A 22143-nucleotide genomic window follows, 5' to 3' on the forward strand; every position below is an offset into this window, starting at 1 on the left:
CTTCACAATGCTCCATGCCTCCAGCCCGCTCTGCTCCGGCTCTCAGCTGCTCCAAGGTCAGTCTTCTTATCCGAAAAAAAACTTTAAAATCTTAGGATAAAAAGACAGGGAGAAAAGGTGTCGTTGGGTTCTAATCTTTGACTAGATTGGTCCCTGAGATGAGAGGGCCACCCTATGAAGAGAGTCTGAGTAAATTGAGCCTACCTTCTTTGGAATTTAGAAGACTGAGAGGTGATCTCATTGTAATATACAAAATTCTGAAGAAGCCGGATAGGGTGAGATTGACTGATTGTTTCTCCTGTTTGGGAAATTTAAAATATGGAGGTACAGCCTCAGGATAAGGGGACTTCCGCTGGCAATGGGATGAGAGGCAATTACTTCACTCAAGAGGTTGTGAATTCTTGAATTTTTAAGAGGTTATGCTTGCTCCCAAGTCAAAAATACTTAAAGCTGGGATAGAAACGTCCTTTTCTGAAGAAACCAAGGAATGTGGGGAGCAGATGGAAAGTGGAATTAAAGCATGGGATCAGCAGTGATTGTACTGATGATGGAACAGGTTCAACATGTCACATTGTCTATTCTCGCTGCTGTTTATTGTGCCTTTCCATGCACACATTTGTTCAGAGTGCTCTCCAGTGTGCGACATGCTGGTCTGCTGCATGTCAAGCAATGAATGCATAATGCTTGATTGTATGGGAATCCAAACCATTACAGTAATCGGGTGTTCGTAAAGTTTGTTCTTGTCTCCAGTTGGTGGTATCAACTTGCATGATGCATTAATTGTGGGTATTAGATTAGTTGGTGCTCTTTCTTTCATTCTGAAAATCCATTTATTTTTAATCTGTCACAAATTGGTTTGTAAACTCAAAAACTATTTATTTACATTTCAGCAATATGCAGAAGCAAGGTCATACATTGTTCTGGAGTTTACTTTGTCAAAACCCTTGGTGCAGAGGCGACTCCGTGAGGAACTTGTTCAAAGGTAACATTGCAGTCTGAACAGAGCATATTGACAATTCTTAATGATGTGAAAATGAATACTTCATTGATGAACTTGCGATAATACATAAAATATTTTTCTTCCTTCCACGTCATCTGCATTCTGTGAGATTACATCTTAGTTTGATAGGTTCTCGGCAGGTGCAATCAACCAATTAGTATCATATATCAATAGTGATGCATGTGGATCTGACTCCCGTGTCAGAACACACAACGTTATGCTAGCTAGAGTACCTCAGTCTTGTATTTGAGAACATTATTTATGGTTTCTGTCTTAATTTATTGTGATTTGAACTTTTGTGAAAATTGAAACCAAAAATTAGATAACCAATCTCCATTTATTTGCTGCTTATCTCATTATCCTCTCCACTCAGAGGACTCATTTCAAACTTAATAATTCTCTTTCTGCTGACAAATACAGAAAGACAGTATTTTGAGTTAGCTAATGTAAGCCAGTTGAGGCACTCCAATTGAGTTCAGTGTCTGTGAACTGCAGAGGAGAGAAGCTGTATCTCTTGCCTATTTTAATCACTAATCTTAGAACCTTACTGTTCTGATCCAGGCAGCCAAGCAGTAAATGTTAAAATTGGAGCGTAATCTTGGCACACTTCAAACCAAATATATAGCTTCTGTTTATTCCTATATGTCAGACCACAATTAAATCCCAGTTAGCAGTCACCACCTGAATACAAACATACCAATTAGCATACAATTAACATTTAGGAGAGATGTGCATGTTTACATTTTTTTTCATTTAAACTATAGTTGTAATCAACCTGTTCAGAGATGTTATTACTTACCTCTGAGGCAAGTGAAACTTGAACCCGAGCCTCTTGGTCAAGGAGGTTGGGACTCTACCACAGTGCCACAAAAGGGCCCTGCATGTTTAAATATTGGCTGAGAACAGGATTGGCCTCACCTGTGACAACCCCGACTGTTGATAATCCGCTAATCATACTGTCAGGTCGCACATGAAGAGCGACCATCGCATCAAGATATCAATTTGTGTCTGTGGAGCAATACAACAACAAATATCAAACCTGATTACACAGGATTAAGGACAAATTGACAAAGAAATGAATAATTGTTAAAATTTGAGTTATACCACAAAACCAAATGTTAAGTTTCTTTACTGTATCGGTGTAAACCCACATGAATTATTTGTGTCACTCTCTGTCTCTGACACACAGGGTTGCGGAGATGATTCCCCCTCGGCCATTATTCCCTCGTAGAACAGGTGGAGCAGATAAGGTGTGTAGAGGAACTGGAAAGGAATGGTGAAAAGTAATAATACAACTTTCCTTGGACCTTTGGAACAAAATAGCAAACTTGATTTATTAACTCACCCCAGTATGAAATGTTTTCATTTGTCTGCCTAAGCTAAATGCATTTTCTGGTTAATACAACAAATGACTTACTCCCAAGTTTTGTCAATTGAGGTTTGTAACAAAAATCCAATAAATGATGTTTGGATTTTTCCATAAAACAGTGATTTATTTCAGGGTTAATGGGAACTGCAGATGCTGGAGAATCCAAGATAACAAAGTGTGAGGCTGGATGAACACAGCAGGCCAAGCAGCATCTCAGGAGCACAAAAGCTGACGTTTCGGGCCTAGACCCTTCATCAGAAAAGGGGGATTTTCTGATGAAGGGTCTAGGCTCGAAACGTCAACTTTTGTGCTCCTGAGATGCTGCTTGGCCTGCTTTGTTCATCCAGCTTCACACTTTGTTATCTATTTATTTCAGGGTACCGGGTTAGTGTTCCAATATTATGTGCCTGCAATAATATGATTTTTTAAAATTTACTGACAGTAGCTCAATCAACTGGTCTTATTGCGTAAACAGCTTAGGGGAATAATGCTGGCTGGGATGAAAAATTGGTCAGCTTTTCAAAGAGCTGGCTTAGGTACCAACGGATTAAAAAATCTCCTCTTGCATGGCAACACTCTAATTCTATATAGCATTCCTTGTGTTTTTATTTCCTCTCTTGTACCCCTGGTGAAGGTTACAGAGAAAATGTGAAACATTTTGGGGTTTTTCAAACATATTATGGCAGCAACTGATTATTACAGAAACATATTCTATAACCACCAAGGAGTGAATCTGATGGTGTTCCTTTTGTGCTTTGAGCCAATATATTCTATTCAGCAAGTAGGGTATTAGGGTAATCTTTATTCCAGTAAATGTTTATTTAATTTGGATGTTTATTCCATCTGTATATTGCAGGCTGTAGCTGACTACCACACTCAGATAATCAGTGTGGCTAAAATCATCATGGATGAATATCAGGAAATGTTTGGACGAAAACTAGCTGAAGGAAAACTCTCACAAGAATACCAGGACCAGGAGGAGCGCAAACATAAACTAATATTTGAGTTGAACACTTCAGGAAAATACTTCGCCTTTAAGGAACAGCTTAAGGTAGTGTACTCATTATGTGTCTAGCTTTTAATATTCAAAAATGGAATTGCTGAAAATCAAGCTCTTTATTAGAATATTTAGGATATACTCCATCCATCCATTTAGTGGGCAAACTGGTAATGCCACTGGACTAGTAAACTAGAGCCCTAAGGATTGATGATGAATGTTGGCCTCGCCAGTGATGCTCATATTGCATTCACAAGGATGAGAAATTCTTTTATGGACTGTAGATTGTGGATTTCGCTTCCCCAGAAGACTGTTGAGGCTTATTGAATTTATTCCAGTTTGACAGACAAAGGAGTCAAGTATTATGGAGACAGTCAAAATGGAGCTGAGACTACAACCATAACCATATTGAATGGTAGAGTCGGTCTGAGGGACTGAATGACCTAACCTTGTTCCTCAGTCTTACGTTCTTATGAAACCTCAATATTACCATGATTGTGAATGAAGGTTTCATTAAAAAAATGATCTTTGAAATTATCATACACTTTACTATACTGAAGTGCCAATGTACTTAATAGATACATACTTTTCTATGACTGTTCAATCGTTTGTGAAACATAGCATACAGATGAAAATGGAATTGCAAATAAATGTGATAATTGTGAATTTTTGTTAATCTATATTTGAATGCCACACTTGTCTGAGAACAGGATTTTGCTAATTCTGACCTATCTCTTTTACTTGACTGGGGAATCTGATCAGGGTGCAGACCCATCTAGCAGCATTCCAAGGTGACTCTTCAAGATATGCATCAATGGAATGGAATTTTGTATATTCTAACCAATAAAAACATTAGTGAAATAATAACTTGATAATTTCACAAAATGAAAGAAATGCCCTGGCTCAGATTTTTCTGTCAGTGACAAGAATAACGATGCTTAGCTCTGACCTTGCAGTAAGTTCCTGTAGTGATCTGACAATCCCCATGACAAGGATTTTATCTTTCTTGATACTTATTTGACTCTGCAGTCAATTGTAGGGGATCTCCGACATTCAACAAGCAACAGATCGTCAGACAGCAAACCGGGAAGTAAACTGAATTAATTATCATTCACCTTACCATTTTACAGGGAGTAAAATAAAGAACAAACATACACACAGGATTAAAGTAGAAGCAGAAATGTCATAAACTGACTTTCAAAACCCAAAAATGTGTTGATTTTTATTATGATAGAGAAATTTGATATTCTACAAATATAAAATTAGGCTTTTGGCTTGTTGAGCAGTAATTAGGAAAAGATACAGTATTTAAATCCAACTATATCACATTCAACAAGGTGTTAATTTGCCTGGATTTTGCACAAAGATTAAAATTCAATTGAAAAGTGTAAAATCACATTAATTCGACCAACTTCTGTCCCTGGGATTTAAAAGCATTCTTTCTGGAGAAGCACTGAAAAAACTGACGGCCAGCTCTGGCTTTTCACTCTTAACTGTCGGTGTGGATGCAATGTGTTTCGGTCAATTTCACAGACATGATGAATCAGTCTCACATTTGTGGTAAGGGTGAACACAGATATTTGCACCATCATGACTACTGTAAAATATTTCCAGAGACAAAATGTAAAATTGTGAACTTCTAATTTCTTACTCCAGCATGCAGTTGTGAAAATTGTGCGTGAGAAGTACTTGCAGACTGTGGCCTTTGAGAATAGAGAACAGCTTCAGACATTCCTGAACGAGTTATATATTTACTTGGTGGATCAGATGCACTGTTGCCTGCACAAGGTAAGGAGTATCTGGAGAGGGCAAATAGCCTAGTGCAAACTTGGAGCATTGTTTGATTCTAAATCATCACTATTTCTTCATTCAAAAACTTGAGGCCGTCCATTCTGTGTTAGCAAATTCTTGCAAAAACTCCATCAAGACTACCATTGATCTTCTATGCGAAATAAAAGTCACCAGTGCCATGATCCCATTTGCACATTTAAAACACGGAGGTTAGTAGGAAAGAAGTTTTTGTGTTATTTGCAACCTCTATAGCAACAGCCAGTGAACTGACAGCTCTTGATAGTTGATGAGTGGGAGGGTGTTGGCAAGTAGAAAGTAGGTCAGTTGAAATGGCCTAGCAAGCTACTCAGTTGTATCAAACTGCTAGAACATCTCAAAAAAATAAGTGTAACTGGATGGATCACCTGCCACCAAGGGAGCAGTCAAACTTAGTCCTGTTAACCCTTACTAATATCTGAGAGCTAGTGCTAAAACTGGGGGAGCTGTCTTACAGAATAGTCAAGCAACAAACAATTTACAGATCATGTCAAAGACAACACAATCACTATCCCTGGGGATATAAGCAAATGTACAGCGCAGTCGTATACAATTAGGAGAGAGGTGCCCTGAGAATCCTAAATGTTAACTCTGGTCTGCATGAAGTCAGCAGGTCAAACGTGGGCAAAATACCTTTCTGCTGATGAATTAGTACTCCTCCAGTTTGGATGCCACTTGGAGGAAGCACTGAGAATGTCAATTTTGCAGAATATACACTGTGTTGGGCACTTCTCCCTGTATCTTGTTCACAGTCTCAAGCTGTTCAATTACTTGAGAACCAATCACACAGTTGCTGGTAGGCAAAAAATCTTTGTTATTGATAACTGGTCAATAGTCCAGATAAAAATCAACTTGTTGCCAACCAAAGCTCCAACTGAATGCAGAACCCCTTGACTCCAGTTTGTCTGCAACCGAAACTTCAATTACTGATTGTTCAAGCGGCTGTTTAAACAATGCTTGTCATGAGTGTCGAGTTACTTGATTTTCAAAACATGCCATAATCCTTGCAAAACACTAGTTTGCAACAGTTCTTTTACATTTCAGCCCCCAGTTTGAGAAAGCAAAGAAATAAAAAGACACAGTATTTACATAACTCCTGTATGAATCTTTACCTTGAAATATTTTTATTGTCCATGTGTGTCCTAAATAATCAGCTATACATATTTCTCAATGAAATCAACGTTTATAACCAGTTATTGTTACGTAACCATCATACATTTCAAACAAAGTGTCATCTTCATATTGAGCATACACCCGTGTTATGTGGCATTACCATTGTGCTAAATGAGATTGCTATCAAACAAATCTAGCAACTAAAGACTGGGCATCCATAAAGCACTATGGACCTGGAGCGGCAGAATTATATTCCAACACAATCTGCAACCTCATGATGTCTTACTTTAGCCATTAAAGCAGAGGATCAACCCCGGTGCAATGAAACATGCAAGGGGTCATGCCCCTCAATCAATCTGGTGAATCTACAACACTGGACTACAATTGTGCCCAATAGCATAAGCAGTTCATGATAGACAGAGCTAATTAATTCCACAAGACCATAACTCTTGATTTCCTTATGAATTAACTTCTGTCAGTCTTAGCCTTGAAGATAATTACTGATCCAACCTTGACAGCCTTCCGTGACATAGAATTCCACAATCAGTGGATCACATCTAAGCTGTGCAACCATGCTACCTCCAGCCATGAATACTGTTGAATAACTAAACAACTCACTGGAGGAGAAGGCTCCACAAATATTTCCATCCTCAATGTTGGGGAGCCTAGTACATCAATGCAAAAGATAAAACTGAAGCATTTGCAACAATCCTCCCCCAGAAGTGTCAAGTAGATGATCCATCTCAGCCTCTCTGGAACTCACCATCACAGAAGCCAGTCTTCAGCCAATTGAATTCACTCCACATGGTATCTAGAAACTGCTGAAGGCACAGGATGCTGCAAAGGATATGGACCCAAGCACATTCTGGCAATAGTACAGAAGACTTGTGCCACATCATGCTGTTCTCCTACAGCAACAACACTGGCATCTATCCGTCCATGTGGAAAACTGCCCTGTGTATGTGTGTACACAAAAAGTACAATAAATCCAATCTGGTTAATTATTGCCCGATCAGTAGACTCTCAATCATTAGTAAAGTGATGGAAGGGGTCATCAACAGTGCTGTAAAACAGGACTAACTCACTGATGCTTCGTTTGAGTTCTGATAGCTCCACCCAACTCTTAACCTCATTACGACTTTGGTTCTAGCATGAACAAAAGAGCTGAATTCCAGGAGTGACGTGAGCGCGAAAGCCATTGAAACACAAGGCAGCATTTGACAAAGAGTGGCATCAAGGAGCCCTAGCAAAACTGGATCCAATAAAGTCATGAGGAAAACTCAGCAGATTACTATCACCACTAGCACAACGGAATATGGTTGTGGTTTTTGGAGATCAGCCATCTCAGCCATAATGGGAACTGCAGATGCTGGAGCATCCAAGATTATAAAATGTGAGGCTGGATGAACACAGCAGGCCCAGCAGCATCTCAGGAGCACAAAAACTGACGTTTCGGGCCTAGACCCTTCATCAGAGCCACATCTCAGCCACAGCACATTTCTGCAGGGGATTTTTGAGGATAATGTGGAAACGGGCCATTCAGCTCATTGAGCCCACATCAACCCTCCAAAGAGCATCCCACCCAGACTCATCCACCTCCCCTATCCCTGTAAAACTCCCATAGCTAACCCATCTAGTCAGCACATTTCCTGTACACTATGGGCAATTTAGCATGGCTAATACACCTAACTTGGACATTTTTGGAGATAAATGGGAGAGTGATTCTAGGCCCGAAACATCAGCTTTTGTGCTCCTGAGATGCTGCTTGGCCTGCTGTGTTCATCCAGCTTCACACTTTATTATCTTGGACATCTTTGGACTGTGGGAGGAAACCAGAGCACCCAGAGGAAACCCATGCAGACACAGGAAGAATGTGCAAACTCTGCACACATAGTTGCCTGGGCTGGAATCGAATCTGGATCCTTGGTCCTGTGAGGCAGCGGTGCTAACTATTGAGCTACCGTGCCTGCCCTATGCAGACATAGTCAATATCAGGTTCGGGCAGATAAGTGGCAAAGTAACATTGGTGCCACACAAGTTCCAGGCAATTAATGTCTCCAATAATAGAGAACCTAATCATTGCCCCTTGACATTCAAGGATATTGTCATCAGTGAAACCTAATTGTCAACATTCTAGGTGACCAGAAACGGTATTGCTCTAGCTATATAAGTAAGGTGGCTGCAAGAGGAGGGCAAATGCTCAGAATCCTTCAGAGAGCAATTCACCTCCTGACTCCCAAAACCTGTTCGCCATTTACAAGGCACAAATCAGGAGTGTAATGTAATGTGATCCATCTACTGGATGAGCCTGGTTCCAAAAGCACTCAAAAAGCTTGGTACCATCCAGAACAAAGCAGCTCACCTTGTTAGAATGCTAAGAGAGAAAATAAGGAGTCCTGACATACATCCTCATCCAATCCATGAGATGAGCACCTGTCCCTGTGCACAAAGTGTACTGGCAGCAACATTACAAGGAGAGGTGCAGGTGCATTCCAAAGTGCAGCATTGAAGCGCAGAACTCAATTGTTAGTAGATCTCAGATATGTCATGAGGGTGCTGAGAGGCTGGTCCATATCCATTGCCAATGTCTGTGGATGGGTGGGTGTGGGAAAATGCTGTCCATACAGCACACCCTGAGATGTTAGTGACTTCTTTATAAGATAGAGGTATGGAGGAGTAAGTAGTGAGCTAGAGCCACCAGAAAACTGCTCTGACTATTAGTGATAATGGGAACTGCAGATGCTAGAGAATCCAAGATAATAAAGTGTGAAGCTGGATGAACACAGCAGGCCAAGCTGCATCTCAGGAGCACAAAAGCTGACGTTTCGGGCCTAGACCCTTCATCCGAGAGGGGGATGGGGTGAGGGTTCTGGAATAAATAGGGAGAGAGGGGGAGGCGGACCGAAGATGGAGAGAAAAGAAGATAGGTGGAGAGTAGAGTATAGGTGGGGAGGGGATAGATCAGTCCAGGGAAGACGGACAGGTCAAGGAGGTGCGATGAGGTTAGTAGGTAGGAAATGGAGGTGCGGCTTGGGGTGGGAGGAAGGGATGGGTGAGAGGAAGAACAGGTTAGGGAGGCAGAGACAGGCTGGGCTGGTTTTGGGATGCACTGGGGGGAGGGGAAGAGCTGGGCTGGTTGTGTGGTGCAGTGGGGGGAGGGGACGAACTGGGCTGGTTTTGGGATGCAGTGGGGGAAGGGGAGATTTTGAAGTTGGTGAAGTCCACATTGATACCATTGGGCTGCAGGGTTCCCAAGCGGAATATGAGTTGCTGTTCCTGCAACCTTCGGGTGGCATCATTGTGGCAGTGCAGGAGGCCCATGATGGACATGTCATCTAAAGAATGGGAGGGGGAGTGGAAATGGTTTGCGACTGGGAGGTGCAGTTGTTTATTGCGAACCGAGTGGAGTTGTTCTGCAAAGCGGTCCCCAAGCCTCCACTTGGTTTCCCCAATGTAGAGGAAGCCACACCGGGTACAGTGGATGCAGTATACCACATTGGCAGATGTGCAGGTGAACCTCTGCTTAATGTGGAAAGTCATCTTGGGGCCTGGGATAGGGGTGAGGGAGGAGGTGTGGGGGCAAGTGTAGCATTTCCTGCTGTTGCAGGGGAAGGTGCCGGGTGTGGTGGGATTGGAGGGCAGTGTGGAGCGAACAAGGGAGTCACGGAGAGTGGTCTCTCCGGAAAGCAGACAAGGTGGGGATGGAAAAATGTCTTGGGTGGTGGGGTCGGATTGTAGATGGCGGAAGTGTCAGAGGATGATGCATTGTATCCAGAGGTTGGTGGGGTGGTGTGTGAGAACGAGGGGGATCCTCTTTGGGTGGTTGTGGCGGGGACGGGGTGTGAGGGATATGTTGGCAACTGTCTCCATCTAGTTTCTTGCTGATGAGTGGGAGAATGATAAATTGCAGATCAATTATGTGAGATTAAGTAGTAATCTCATTGTAATGCATGCAGGCGCTGCTCACTAGTGCGATTCTTATCTCACTATTTTCTCCATAATGTCAAAAATCTGATCTCTGTGGATGTCACTCTATTTCCCCAAATGACTCATCCTTGCCCACATCGTTCACGTGCTGGGGAATATTTCATGCCATGTTACTTTTCAGAACAGTGAAATGCATACTTTGAGACAGAGTGCACCAACTGTCTTTAAGTTATGGAAAAACTGTCTTAGAACAGCTTTTGGACTGGGGTCCATCTAAAACTTATTGCACATCTGTAACTGCAGTCTACTCAAAGACATCTAGAAGCTTGTAAATCAGAAGCACCTCTCACTATTTATCTCTGTGAGTGAAAAAGACAACAAACTAAGAGACTCAAGAAAAAAATTTCAAATACAAGATGAGACCTAGATCTACCTGATCATATATTGAATTGAAGATCAACCATTGTCCTGCAGGCAACATCAGGTCATCATGAGTAAAATCAGAAGAACTGTGAAAAGTAATTCTCCATCTTTGTGGTCTGGAGTTTGGTGTACAGAATTAGATTTTCCCTGTCTATGTCTCTTGACTCCTAATATTTGTGTCAAATCATCTTTATTTTGTCTCTCTTATTTGTCAAGTAATGTTTTTGTGTTTGGGGATTTAAAGGTGTAATTTGCATAATCGTCTATTCGTCACCCATTTTTTGCTAGTCGTTAAATAATATTTGTTTACAACAAATACCTATTTTCCTGTTAATGACAAAACATGGTGTGGATTGCTTTTGTCCTGAATATCAATCCATCTGGCAAATTGATCATCTTGTGTTTTAATGGAGCAGTTACGCATTTGTAACAGTTTGTGGAATTGAGGAGCTCAAATATTGATGCGCCCTCCAAATTGAATTGTGATAGTAGTATACATAGGTTGTGTGTTTTTTCCTTTGATGTATAATAAACCTTGACATTCTCTTAAGTACAAGCACATTGACTCTTGTGAATATGTTCAGTGACAACCATCGTGGTAAACAAATTGCAAAACAAAACTTATGTTCTATGACGACAGATTGTACTCAGTGATCTAACTTGTCTGATATTACCGTCAGCTGGGATCATAATAGTCAACAAGAGTCAGATCAGATCAAATCTAAAACAAGCTGAAACTTTCAGTTGGGCACTTGAAAGCTGTCTCCTCTTTTAAGTGACAGATAACATGAACTTCTCACCCTCTTTGTAGTTTTTATTATTAGTCCATGGAATGTGGGTGTTACTGGCTTGGCCAGCATTTATGGTCCATCCCTAATTGCCCGGGCAGCAGTGAAGAGTCAGCAACATTGTTGTGTGTCTGGAGTTACACGTAGGCCAAAACTGCTAAGGATGGCAGTTTCCTTCTTTAAAAGAAATTAGTGAACCAGTTCAGTTTTTCCCCAACAATCAACAATGGTTATATGATCATCATTGGACTCTTAATTGCAGGTATTTATTGAATTTAAATTCCACCATTTACCGTGGCAAAATTTAAATTTAGGTCCCCAGATCACCTGGGTCTCTGGGTTCATAGTCCAGTGACATTGGCACTAGGCCTACAGTAATTTTGTTGCCCTATTCTCCTCACAATGATGACTTTTACAGTCTTCCTACCTCTGCAAGTTTTGGCTTGTGACTCATAGGCCACTGAGTTTTGTCACTAAATGATCCTTAAATCATCAAACAGATTGTTGCTGAACATATACATTCATAGGGACCATATTTTTATCAGAACCTCTTCCACTGTCTGAAATTATTATCCTTTTAGACAGTGACATACCTATGCATGACTCTGCTGAAGTATATTGCTGCATAACTGATAAAGCAAGCTATTTAAAATGTGCTATTTCTGATTGCTGAAATGTTTGTTTTGGAGGATACCCTGATTTTACAGGCTTCAAAAAGGCTATGTGCAGAAATACATGCTTCGTTCTTAGGCTAACCAACTTAATGCATTAATTTTGTGTAAGATAGAGGTAATCATTTTGCATCAGTTCTGTAAAGAGCTGCAAAAATTAATGTACATTTTCCGGCAGTGAATATACAGTTCAGAAACCACATAGTTGTTTAATTCTTCACATATGATTTTGTGAAAGCTGTGATATGTAAATTCTGCATTTTACTGACATTGTGAATAGAACTTTAAATATGTTGTGATTTATATTTAAATTACGTGCTTATTTCTCGCCTAGATATTGCAAGTGGATCCCCCAGATCCTATTCCAGAATCGTTCCTTGGTTCTGCACAGTTAAAACACTTTGCTAAAGAAGCTGAAATGAACAAGGACTTTGAACTAGCAACTAAATACCACCAAGAGGTGAGGATGTGTGTAGAACAATTGATAGTTAGGACAATTTATAGATCGATATTCCTCTCATTGTTTCTTGAGAATAGTTTTGTCATTGTCACTTCCTTTGCCTGTTGACCGTAATTTGTATTACGCAGGTACGCACTCAGTGCAAATAAGGACACTACATAAATAAGGGACAATGAGGGATACTCAATCCTCAAGCCTGCTCCACCACTCAATAAGATCAAAGCTGATTTGAATTTTAACCACAATCCTAGATGCTTGCATATCCCCAATATTCTTTCAGCCCCTTGGCAATCAAGAATTCAGGACCAGCATGTTCCTGTGAAAATTAAGGAAAAGAGTACCAAGGAACCTTGGATGACAAAAGAAATTGAGAGCCTGTCGAAAAGAAAAGAAGACATACGTAGGGCTTAGGAAACTGGAGACAGACAGACCCCTTAAAGAATACAAGATAGTGGGAAAGAACTCAAATGAGGAATTAGGAGGACTAAAAGAGGCCATGGCAAACAGGATTAAGGAAAATCCCCAAGGTTTAAAATGCATATTATAAGAGGGTAGCCAGGGAAAAGCTAGAGCCACTCAAGGACAAAGGAAGGAGTTAATGCATGGTGCTGGAGGACGTGGCTGAGGACCTTAATGAATACTGTGCATAGGTATTCACAAAGGAAAAGGATGTGAGGCATGTCAGTATAAAAAAGGATGTGGTGTTTGATCTTTTAAAAAGCACTATGGTCAATAAGTCCCCAGGACCTGATGGGTTCTATCCCACAATGCTGAGGGAGGCAGGTGAGGACATTGCTGAGACCTTGCATGAAATATTTTTAATCCCTAGTCACAGGAGAGGTGCCAGAGGATTGGACAATCACCAACGGTTCTTAAGTAGATCTGCAGCTCGGATCGTGGATGCTGTGGTTGGTTTGCTCACCAAGCTGGTTCACCAGTTCGCAGAGCTTTCATTACCCTTCTGGGTAACATCATCAGTGCAGCCCCTGATAAAGCGCTAATGTGTTTTCCAGCCTGATATTTAAACTCTCGGGTCCATTGGAGTTGATTACCTCATTTCCGGTTTTCCTTCGCAGTAGTGTATATACAGGGTCTCATTCTACATGTTTACTGATGGTCTTCTTGGTGGAGAAACGTGCCTCTAAAAATTCCTGTGCTTGTCTCTATTTGGCTTGTCCTAGGATCCCGATGTTGTCCCAATCGAACTGGTGGTTCTCCTTATCTGTGTGAATGGGGCCTGGTAATTATTGTTCATGACTTTTTGTCGCTAGTTGGTGTTCATGTATTCCTGTGGCCAGTTTCCTTCCTGTCTGTCCAATGAAATGTTTGTCGCAGTCCTTGCATGGCATCTTGTATAACACGTTGGTTTTGTCCTTAGTGGATAAGGGGTCTTTAGTTCAAATTAGCAGTTGACGTAGGTTTGTGTGCCACTCCGATGGCCAGTGGTTGTAGGATTCATTTGGTCAGTTTGGATGTGTTCTTGATGTACGGTAATGTGTCGAGTCTGTCAGAGCGTACTGTATCTTCCTGTTGTTGTTTTTGTGATAGGCATCATCGGATCCAGATGTCCAGCTATCCGTTGTCCTTAAATACTTGGTAGAGGTATTCTTCTTCATTTTAGCACAGTTCCGGGTTGTTGCAGAATGTTGACGCTCATTTAAATAATGTTTTCATACAACTTTGTTTGTGTGTGTTGGGGTAGTTATTGTTGAAACTCAGGACTTGATCTGTGTGTATGGCCTTTCCGTGTGTACCTTCATCAGAAATTCTCTGTTGGCCCTGCATTCTACCATGACATCTAGGAGTGGGAGCAAGTTTGCCAAAATCATCAAAGATCCATCCCACCCTGGTCATGTTCTCCTACAACCCCTTCATCAGGCAAAACAGACAGAAACTTGAACACACTCATGAGCAGGTTCAAGAACAGCTTCTTCCATGCCGTTATTAGACTGATGAATGATAACTTCAAATAATATCAGTCTTGTTAATATTGATCTTGTCTAGTGCATGCCCTGTGTGGTGTAACTGTATGCCTCTGTCCAAGTGTTTTTTTATCCTTGCTTACCATTATCTGCCTGTGCTACTTGTAAACAAAGCTTTTCACTGTGCTTGGGTACAAATGATGCTAAATCAAAACAAATCAAATCAACATTGTTCCTTTGTTTAAGAAAGACAACAGGGATAATCTGGGAAATTACATGCCAGTGAGCCTTACATCAGTGGTAGGGAAATTATTGGAGAAGATTCTTAGTGGAATCTTGGAAATCATTTGGAAAAATATGGACTTATTAATGATAGGTAGCATGGCATTGTGCCGGGAAGATCATGTCTCACAAACTTGATCGTAAAGATCGTTAAGTAACATTTGGAATGTTGTGTACAGTTCAAGCCATTACATTACCAGAAGCATGTGGAGGCTTTGGAGAGGATACAGGAGATAGGAAGACCTGCAAATGCTGGAGTCAAAGACAACATAGTGTGGAGCTGGAGGAACATAGCAGATCAAGCAGCATCAGAGGAGTGGGAAAGTTGAAGTTTCAGGTCAGGACCCTTCTTCAGAAATAGGGAGAGGGTGGGGAGTTGGGAAATAAATTGAGGGAGGAGGGACGAGGCTGGGGAAAGGTCGGTGGGATGGTGATAGGCGGATGTGGGTAGGGCTTGGTGGAGTTTGGTCAGTGGGATAGATTGCCTGGTTTGGAGAGTGTTGGCTATGAGAGGAGATAGGACAAACTTAGTTTGTTGTCACTTGAATATTGATGGATGGGGGCGGCATCCTGATAGAAGTTTGCAAAGTATGAGAGGTTTGGATAGAATGAATTCTTGGAATATTTTTCCCAGAGTAGAAATGTCAATTACAAGGGGACACTGGTTTATGGGAAAAGGGAGTAAGTTTAAAGGAGATGTGAGAGGCAAGTATTTTTACACAGAGGGTGGTAAGTGCCTGGAATATGCTGCCAGACAAGGTTGTTGAGGCAGATACAATAGCAACGTTTAAGAAGCATCTTAAGGCAGGCAATAGAGGGATACTGACTGCAGAGAGGCAAAACGTTTTTAGTTTAGAACAGCGTCATGTGTCAACACAGTCTTGGTGCGCTGAAGAGCCTGCTCCTATGGTGTACTGTTCTTCGTTCATTTTTCTTTGAATTTGTCCACATCTGCCTTAAAAAAAATTAAAGATTCCCTTTTTTAGGAAGGGAATGTCAAAACTCAACCCCTTGAGAGAAACAAGTGTTTCCTCATCTCTGTTTTACATGGGCAATCTGTGTACTTAATCTGTGACCCCAATTTGAGATTCTTCAGCAAGAGGAAACATCCTTTCAACATCCACCTAGTCAAGTCCCCTCAATACCTTATCACTATGGGCAGTGAGACAACATTTAAGAGGATTCCTGGTGCTACCAAGACCACAAAGGCAGCAACAACAGAAAAGAGGCCAGTAAAATGAAAATAACCAGGACATCTTTTAATAATAAATGTAATGGGAGCAGAAATGTTCCTGTGAACAGCATCTTAAATCTTTTATCCGGCCGACCTGAAAAAATGATCCATATGTCAGCAAACTTCATGTTTATCTAAAGGTGGTGTCACCCTCGGATCAGTGTGTACCATTGGGCCTTAGTTGTATTAACCAGGGCATTCTGAGCAAAAGCCTATAAATCCCTGTAGTTTACTTTCAAGAGAATTGATAAAAGGGCAAAATGACATTGTGATTAATTGATGGACTAATGAGAAAAAGAAATATAAATATTTAAGAATGATGGCGTGGAAACGTGAGGAAGGTGGCTATCTTGATCAAATGAGCCTGCTCTGCCATTCTAGGACGTTGCTGATCATACTTCAATGCTGCTGTCCTGCATATCCCTCATATCCCTTGATGTCATTGGTATTTAGAAATCTATTGATTACTAATTTGAACATACTCAATGACTAAGATTCCACAGCCCTATGAGATAATGAATTCCAAAGATTCACTACCCTCTGACTTCCATAATTCCCCATAATCTGAGGCTGTGTATCTAAATTCTCTACTTTTCATCACCTACCCTGTGTGGCACTTTAAAACTTTTGTATGCTTCAATTGAATTCACCTCTCATTCTTCTAAACTCCAGAAAATATAGGCCCAATATCCTGAATTCCCCTCATGGGACAATCCTCGGGACTAGTCTGGTGAATCTTACCTGCGCTCTCTCCATGGAAATGATATCCTTCCTTCACTAAGGGTTCCAAAACGACACACAAAACCCCAGTGTGGTCTCACAGAGATTCTATATAATTTGAAGCAAGACATCTTCCTGCAGTTCTCAAACACTTTTGTGATAAAGGCTATCATACCAATTATCTTCCTAATTGCTTGTGGCACATGCATGTTAACTTTTAGTTACTTGAACAAGGGCACTCAAGACCCTATGCACAGCAACGCTTCCCAATCTCTCAACATTTAAGAAATACTCTGCACTTCCATTTGTCCTACCAAAGTGGATTATTTCACACTTTTCCCATATTGTATTCCATCTGCCACGTTCTTACGCTTTCGCTCAGTCTGTCCAAGTCTGTTTGAGCTCTCTTTGCATCTCATTCCAACACACATTCTCACCTAGCTTTATATTATCTGAAAACATAGAAATATTGTGCCCGCATCCAAATTATATACAGATGTAGTGAACAGCTGGGGCCCAGTACTGATGCTTATGGTGTTCCTTTAGTTACAGTCTGTCAACCTAGGAGTGACCATTTATTCTTGCTCTCTGTCTTCTTTCTGTTAATTAATCCCTAATCTATACTACTATACCCTGTGTTCTAGTCTTGTCCGCAAGCTTGTTTTTTGGGGTCTTATCGAGAGCATACTGAAAATCAAAAAACTACACACTCTACTGTTTCCTACTTTACTGTCCCAAAGAATCTCCAACAGGTTTTTTAAAGATAACTTGCTCTTTGTAACACAAATCAGACTGTTTAATCAGATCATTATTTTCTAAGTGTCCAGTTATCACCCCTTTATAATAGATTCTAGTATCTCCCCTAGTACTGAAGCCAAGCTAAAATATCTGTAGTTTTATCCTTTCTTAAATAGTAATATTTGTAATATTCCAATCTGCGGATAATTTTCCATGATTTTGTCAAATTTTGAAAGATGAGTGCCAATGCCTCCGCTATCTCAATAATCGTCTCTTTCAACACTCTAAGACGCAGATCATCTGATCTGACAACTTTCATTCCTATTAATTTCTTCATTATTACTTTTCTGTTGATATTAATTTCTTTCTGCTCCTCATTCCAACTTATCCCTTCAGGGATGTCTCTTACTTCTGGCAAATTTCTTGCCCCCTTCCTTGAGGCTCAAAGTACTTATTTAATTCTCTGCATTTCTCTATTTCACATTACAAATTCTCCGCCTCGGCATGTGATCAACTGACATTTTTCTTTCCTGATTTTTTTTTACATATATCTTTTACAAACTTTTGCAGTCTGTTTTTGTGTTTCTTGCTAATTTACATTTATATTCTTTTTTCCCTTTACTGTTTCCTTGATATGCCTTTGCTGATTCTAAAGTGATTCCAATCCTCAAGCTTTCTACATTTATGACTAATGTATAAACCTCATTCCCTTAAGCTATAATACAACCTTTGACTTCCTTTATTAGCCAGAGTTGACTCACTTCTGTGGTTAGGATTTCATGCCTTAGAGGAATGTATATTTGTTGTGAACCATGTATTAACTATTTAAGTTTTAACAATTGCCCTTCCACTGTCTGACTTTTTCAAATAAAAATGGTCTTTAACGATCTTAAACTGTCCGTAGTAAAGACCTCTTTTCTGAATATTATCCTGTGCCCTAATAAAGTGGGCAACTCAATATGTGCAGATGCTGCAGGTTTGTATGTGAGCCATTCTCCACCTGATCTGTAACAGTGCAATGAGAGGAAATACATAGGATGTAGGTCCGTCTTTTTCTTGGCCAATTTCAGGAAAGGGCCATAAAGCTGTCATTAGGTTCCTGATTAGCACATTCAAGTAACCTGTCTGAGGGGCCAACCCCAGAGATGATTTAAAGCACCTGAACCAAAATAATATTGGAAATGTTTCCGATGCTGGTTGGACAAAGGACATTGGCTCCTCGGTTGGACTTCTTTGTTTCCTACTCAGAAAACATACGTACTAAGGTCCATTTCCTCTCATTGACTTTAACAGTGAGAAGCTGAAGATTTTACCATATTGTGAGATAAGTCAGTGATTCATATCCCAAAAATGCCTTTTTGTTTTACAGAGATTAGCACGCGACAGGGACAATGCTGATCACTGGTTTGACTATGGTACTTTCTACCTCATGTTAAAGGACCACAGCAAAGCAGAGGAGTGCTTCCGTGAGGCTGTTTCTGTCAACCAGGAACATATATCGAGGTTAGAATCACACGTGTTCTTTATGCCATATTCACTGATTTTGTTTCAGACTGCCTAATTAGCTTATCTATGCAGACAAAAAAATGTAGCTTCACTTTTGATTTTGGGCCTTCATTTTGGTTTTGAGCATGTATAAAGTCGGTGGTTGGTGCAGCCATTACACAGTCTGCTCAATTTTGTAGTTGGAAGGCAAGAACCATTTTGATTGTTGGGGTTCATTAAAATTATGCAAGTGGACGGTCAGGGCAATTCGTGCTGATCTTCTGACAATTTGAGCTTTTCTTCTGCACAGATATTGGCAGGATTTGGGGGAACCACACCACCTTGAGGATGCTGTGCTAGACACTCAGATCTTTCTGAGCAGCAGTACAGAGATCAGCGCATTAGGTAGATGCTAGTGATTTAGAGGGCCCTGTAAAAGATGATCCCTCGGCCTTTGAGTGAGGGCAGATTCAGATGTAAAACTGAAAGAAGGGTTGTGCTGAAGAGTAACATTGGATTTTAGTTCAGCTGGATTTGCAAGTGTTGACTTAAGGGATTTTGGCTTCAAAAGAAAATGGTTGAAGTGCACTAACAGTTGCTCAAAGCACTTGACTACTTGCATGGGACTGATGCTGAGATGTTGGTGTGTATGGATGAGACCTCTTGCATACATGACATCAAAGTTCCTAGGCAAAGTGTGGATGCAGCAACCAGACACTCTTTGTGGAAACCTATGGCACTGGTACTAATAGGCTCTTGGCTTCACTATCACCTCTGTCTTGGACTAATGGGATGTCCTAATAAATAAGATGTTGTCTACTCACCATCAGATCGCAGGAATATTGAAACCTGCAGCAGGGACCAGTTTAATGACTGTGGAACATGTTGCCCTCACAGAATGACAACATGACTTGTACCCATTCAACAGATTCCTGCTCTAATATCAGAACGTTTTCTCTGCCAGACTCCCCTACCAGTGCCAATAAACTGCAATCTGAAGATGTACACGCATGGGCTTAGCTTTTGGAAGTCATCCACTGCAAGTGTCTCGAGAGGTCCTTTGTAGCGAGCCTTCTGATTTGTTGTGCAGAATCATAAGAGGAGAGGGAATGGAGGCAAATAGAATGTGAAATCATCATGATTGATAATAGAAAAGTAGAGAGAACTGCACGTTACAGATGAAAACCCTTTCAAAGACAACAGGTTTACTCATAGGTATTCTCATGATGTAGTGTATAGAGCCAATGACTTCCTGGAGAAGGAGGGATGCATGTGGTTTGTGTGAACCTCAAGAACCTTGTCTTGTTTCTGAAATTTGGTAAATTCTGAAACGGGAAAATTGATATAAATGTTTACATTGTTCACTTCTTAAAGCAAGCATTGAAGTGCAGCTGATTAATGGGTAATGGGCATTGCTGAAAAGGACACCATATGCTTCCCTTCCCTAATTGCCTTCAGACGCTAGTGGGGAGCTGCCTTAGACCTCGACAGACTATGTTATGTCGGTACACTGACAGTGCTGTTAGGGACAGAGTTTCAGGATTTTGACCCAGCGCTATGTTTCCAAGTCAAGATGGTATGTGATTTGGAGGGGAATGTGGAGGTGACGGTGTTCCCATGTATCTGTTTCCCCTATCCTTTCAGTTGGTAGGGCTTGCAAGTTTGGAATGTGCTGCTGCTAAGATGTGAGATGCCATTAAATCTGTAATGGAGATGCTTAGATTCTCCCTTGTTAAATCCCAAATGGAATAGAACTGGAGGAAAAATATTGAGGACAGTAGTTATGACACTTTAACAAATAATGCACAACAGACTTTGGTATTAGCAATAGTAAGAACTGCCGATGCTGGAGTTTGAGATAACATAGTGTGGAGCTGGAGGAACACAGCAGGCCCGGCAGCATCATAGGTGCAGGAAAGCTGGCGTTTCGGCTCGGGACCCTTCTTCAGAAATGGTAGAGGAGAAGGGGATTCTGAATGCCGAGGAGATTACCAGAGGGTTGCAATGGGAGCGAGATCCACTGACCTCAGTGGATCTCTCTCCCTCTGCAACCCTCTGGTAATCTCTTTGGACTTCAGAGCCCCCGTTACCCCCCCCACCCCCACCATTTCTGAAGAAGGGTTCCAACCCGAAGCGTCTGCTTTCCTGCACTTATGATGCTGCCTGGCATGCTGTGTTCCTCCAACTACAGACTTTGGTATTAGTTTTGAGGTGTTTTGAGTCTGTGGCACTCTTGCTGGAGAAGTGCATTTATGCATCTCTTCAAAAACTGGAACAAGATGATGCTGAAAACAAACATCCTATTGGGAGCTAAAGGATATCTCCAAACTTCCCTTATCATCTAGATTCTGTTTCTGTCACACGTGTTCCTTCCATCGGTTATTGCTGCTTCTCTTTCTCTTGTCAGCATTGAGGAACCAAAAGGAATTATTTCTTTTAATGTAGGTAGTACCTGGTGGCGCCTTTTAGGATTTGCAGAAACGTCAGTTTTTAAAAAATGTGTTTCTGTAGCCAGTTCCTCTAGAGAAATGCAAGTAAGGTGTCAACTGAATGATTCCAGCAGTCAAAGTGACAGCGAGTGAGTGATGAGGAGCGTTCCAACTCCGTATGTGACTGATGAAAGACTGAGGGCCTAGTATTATGTCTTTGTGAATTCATCACATATAGATGTGAGAGCACATTGTATTTTACTTCAGAATGCTGTAGTCCCAACTATCCTTAGCTGCTTTATCAATGAAATTCTTTCCACAATAGCGGGAGCATTCACTGATAATTGGACAATGTTCTGTTCCACTTGTGACATTGCAGATACTGAAACAGTCTAGTCCAAGGGTCCAACTACAGCAAAACCTAGACAATATTCAGGTTTGCGTTGACATGTGGTACAACTGTTATTTGCCACTTAAGTGCCAACATTGACCATCTCCACCAAGAGTCAGTTAAGGACAGGTCACAAATTATGAATTCTCCCATCAAGTAAATCACCTCCTAACTCCTCAAACCCTGTTCATCATCTGTAAGGCACAAGGCATAAGTAAAGAATGTGTTGGAATACTCCCCACTTGCCCAGATAGGTACACATCCACAGCGTTCAAGAAGCTTTACATCATTCAGGTCAAAGAAGACCACTTGATTAGCACCACATCCTCCATCTTCAACATTCATTCCTTCCAGCACCAACACACAG

At 41.0% G+C, this 22143-nt stretch overlaps 1 protein-coding gene across 2 annotated transcripts in view; it reads left to right on the top strand.

Moving 5' to 3' along the window:
* Positions 1 to 22143, top strand: part of cfap70 (cilia and flagella associated protein 70) — a 91016-nt gene that overhangs the window by 39756 nt on the left and 29117 nt on the right. For both annotated transcript variants that reach the window (XM_048552364.1, XM_048552363.1), the window contains exons 13-18: positions 891 to 982; positions 2190 to 2250; positions 3226 to 3420; positions 5023 to 5154; positions 12450 to 12575; positions 18841 to 18974. In XM_048552364.1, coding sequence (XP_048408321.1) covers positions 891 to 982; positions 2190 to 2250; positions 3226 to 3420; positions 5023 to 5154; positions 12450 to 12575; positions 18841 to 18974 — 740 coding nt within the window. The remainder of the gene's footprint in view (positions 1 to 890; positions 983 to 2189; positions 2251 to 3225; positions 3421 to 5022; positions 5155 to 12449; positions 12576 to 18840; positions 18975 to 22143) is intronic.

The sequence above is a fragment of the Stegostoma tigrinum genome, chromosome 23 (genome assembly GCF_030684315.1).
Source record: "Stegostoma tigrinum isolate sSteTig4 chromosome 23, sSteTig4.hap1, whole genome shotgun sequence".
NCBI classification, from domain to species: domain Eukaryota; kingdom Metazoa; phylum Chordata; class Chondrichthyes; order Orectolobiformes; family Stegostomatidae; genus Stegostoma; species Stegostoma tigrinum.